Source organism: Homarus americanus, unplaced genomic scaffold (assembly GCF_018991925.1).
Source record: "Homarus americanus isolate GMGI-L3 unplaced genomic scaffold, GMGI_Hamer_2.0 scaffold20373, whole genome shotgun sequence".
In the NCBI taxonomy this organism is placed as follows: domain Eukaryota; kingdom Metazoa; phylum Arthropoda; class Malacostraca; order Decapoda; family Nephropidae; genus Homarus; species Homarus americanus.
The window spans coordinates 7,178-10,742 of NW_024756692.1; the positions used below are offsets into that span (position 1 = coordinate 7,178).

A 3,565-nucleotide genomic window follows, 5' to 3' on the forward strand; every position below is an offset into this window, starting at 1 on the left:
CATATAACACCACCCATCATCACTACATATAACACCATCCATCATCACTACATCTAACATCATCCATCATCAATACATATAATACCATCCATCATCACTACATATAACACCACCCATCATCACTACATATAACATCATCCATCATCACTACATATAACACCATCCATCATCACTACATATAACATCATCCATCATCACTACATATAACACCACCCATCATCACTACATATAACACCATCCATCATCACTACATATAACACCACCCATCATCATCACGTGGGCATGGAACGTGAGAAGCCGGCTGGGACGTCAGAGGTGTTTCATGGCGCCACTGGAAAACTGATGCCTGATTGTTTGTAGATTCCCGCCAAAAAGTGATGTGGTGACCATAGTAACTGGACAGGTGGAGAAGCAGGTTTGACGTGGCTGAGGAAAGTGGAAACAGTGAAAGGAGTTCAACACATGACAAAGACATAAGCTTGAGTATACATTATAGTGTTGAGTGTGTGAGTCAAGGAAAGTGGAGGAAGAATAGGATAGAATATTTTCTGTGTATAGGATGTAAAGTTGTGTGTGGGATATAACGTTGTGTATTTTGTATTTTCGTAACATTATACTGGTAAAAGAACGGTGACGTTATAAAATCTTGTTTGTATTAACATAAAAAAAAACATAAGAAAATAAGGAGTGTGCAATAGGCAGGTTGGCCTGTGCATGGCAGCTCCTGTCGAGAGTTACTACCACTCTCTATCATCCATGAATCTATCTAGCCTCCTTTTAAAACTTTCCAGCGTTCCAGCACTTCCTACAAAGTTGCTAAGCTTGTTCCACTCGTCTACCACCCTATTTGTGAGCCAGTTCCTACCTATCTCTCTCCTAAGCCTAAACTTATCCAACTTAAATCCGTTGCTTCGAGTCCTATCCTGCTCGGATATTATAAGAACTTTATCTATATCACCTTTATTGATTTCTTTCACCCACTTAAATACTTCTATCATATCTCCCCGCACTCTTCGTCGTTCTAGGGAATGCAAGTTTAGTTTCTTTAACCTATCTTGATATGGAAGGTTTCTAAGCCCCGGAATCATTTTCATCATTCTTCGCTGCACCGACTCCAGCGAATTGATATCCATTCTATAAGGGCACCAAAACTGAACAGCATATTCGAGGAGCGGCCTGACTAGCGCAAAACGTAACGTCACAGTAGTTATAAGGATGGGCTGGTGTAGTAACCTTGTGCCTCGCCCAGCACAGTGTGTGAGCCGTTAGTGAAGAATAACTTTAAATTTTTCAATAAAAATTATTTGGTTCAGTTTTGAAATGTCTCTCTTTATATTTTTTTAGTGTTTCTTTCATTTCAAGAAATTCTTCAGTTGACAGTCCGGGCTAGGGGGCAGGAACAGGCAATTGGACGGGTTTATCCTGCCCCTGCACCTCCTTCACACTAGAGTGGTCAAATGCATCACTCCCCGACCTACTACAAGTATTATCTGATGCGTTATTAATATATTCTATGGCCCGGGATTGTGTGCGAGGCTGAACGGGGGAGGGGGCATCGAGGAAAGTTGGGACAAACTGGGATGAGCTCAACCCATGTGACCTGCTCAAATACGGCTCCTGGATTTTTTTCACAGGTTTGAGTGAGGGCTGAGTGGCTTAAGAGTTTTGTGCCCCGGTCTAGGACTGTGAATGGAATTTTTTCACAGGTTTGGGTGAGGGCTGGGTGGCTTAAGAGTTTTGTGCCCCGGTCTAGGACTGTGAATGGAATTTTTCCACAGGTTTGAGTGAGTGCTGGGTGGCTTAACATTTGTGGGCCCCGGTCCAGGACTGTGAATGGAATTTTTCCATAGGTTTGAGTGAGGGCTGGGTGGCTTAAGAGTTTTGTGCCCCGGTCCAGGACTGTGGATGGAATTTTTCCACAGGTTTGGGTGAGGGCTGGGTGGCTTAACATTTGTGGGCCCCGGTCCAGGACTGTGGATGGAATTTTCCCAGGTTTGGGTGAGGGCTGGGTGGCTTAACATTTGTGGGCCCCGGTCCAGGACTGTGGATGGAATTTTTCCACAGGTTTGGGTGAGGGCTGGGTGGCTTAACATTTGTGGGCCCCGGTCCAGGACTGTGGATGGAATTTTTCCACAGGTTTGGGTGAGGGCTGGGTGGCATTTGTGGGCTCCGGTCCAGGACTGTGGATGGAATTTTCCACAGGTTTGGGTGAGGCTGGGTGGCAACATTTGTGGGCCCCGGTCCAGGACTGTGGATGGAATTTTTCCACAGGTTTGAGTGAGGGCTGGGTGGCTTAACATTTGTGGGCCCCGGTCTAGGACTGTGCCTGGGTGTTGTCTGTATTGAAATTTCGTTCACTATTGTACAATTTTTCCAGATAATTTTTCAATATTTGGGCCAAGAATTATAATAGGGCTGCAATGCCTATGGTCAAAATCAAGATTTAAAAAAAAAAATTAAGGTCATCCACTTTTGCCTGTAACTCTTCTATTGTGGCTATAATTTCTTTTCTGAGTCGTACTTCGTTGTCCCAGAATATAAAATACACAATACTAAAAATTATGGCAAAAGAACCAATCACTATTTTGCAGTTCATAATTTTTTATATAGTAAAAATAACAGCGACTTTTGACTGTCTTGCTACAAAATGTGTGGGTCAGTATGTTAGTTAGGTTGGATACCGATCCACCTACAGTAGCTTTATGTAGTTCATTGAGTGTAGTGTAGACAGTGTATAGAGCATACGGTATAATGCATTGTGTGTAGTGTAGATAGTGTATTATGTGTAATGTAGATAGTGTATAATGTGTAATGTACAGTACATAGTATACCATGTGTATTGTAGTGTAGTGTAGATAGTGTATTATGTGTAATGTACAGTACATAGTATACCATGTGTATTGTAGTGTAGTGTAGATAGTGTATTATGTGTAATGTACAGTACATAGTGTACCATGTGTACTGTAGTATACCATGTATAGTATAGATAGTGTATTATGTGTAATGTACAGTACATAGTATACCATGTGTATTGTAGTATACCATGTATAGTGTAGATAGTGTATTATGTGTAATGTACAGTACATAGTGTACCACGTGTACTGTAGTATACCATGTATAGTGTAGATAGTGTATTATGTGTAATGTACAGTACATAGTGTACCATGTGTACTGTAGTATACCATGTATAGTGTAGATAGTGTATTATGTGTAATGTACAGCACATAGTGTACCATGTGTACTGTAGTATACCATGTATAGTGTAGATAGTGTATTATGTGTAATGTACAGCACATAGTGTACCATGTATAGTGTAGATAGTGTATTATGTGTAATGTACAGTACATAGTGTATCATGTGTACTGTAGTATACCATGTATAGTGTAGATAGTGTATTATGTGTAATGTACAGTACATAGTGTACCATGCATAGTGTAGATAGTGTATTATGTGTAATGTACAGTACATAGTGTACCATGTGTAGTGTAGATAGTGTATTATGTAATGTACAGCACATAGTGTATCATGTGTAGTGTAGATAGTGTATTATGTGTAATGTACAGTC

The 3,565-nt window shown here is 40.8% G+C and overlaps 1 protein-coding gene across 1 annotated transcript; it reads right to left on the reverse strand.

Moving 5' to 3' along the window:
- Positions 1-1,700: 1,700 nt before the first annotated feature.
- LOC121856889 (pollen-specific leucine-rich repeat extensin-like protein 1) lies at positions 1,701-2,300 on the reverse strand. Its single transcript, XM_042352657.1, has one exon. It carries the CDS (start codon positions 2,298-2,300, stop codon positions 1,701-1,703), a length of 600 nt encoding a protein of 199 aa, XP_042208591.1.
- Between the last annotated feature and the right edge of the window lie 1,265 nt (positions 2,301-3,565).

Bases quoted from the DNA above. Each gene is read 5' to 3' on its own strand.
- LOC121856889 (XM_042352657.1), bottom strand. From the start codon at position 2,300: ATGTTAAGCCACCCAGCCCTCACTCAAACCTGTGGAAAAATTCCATCC.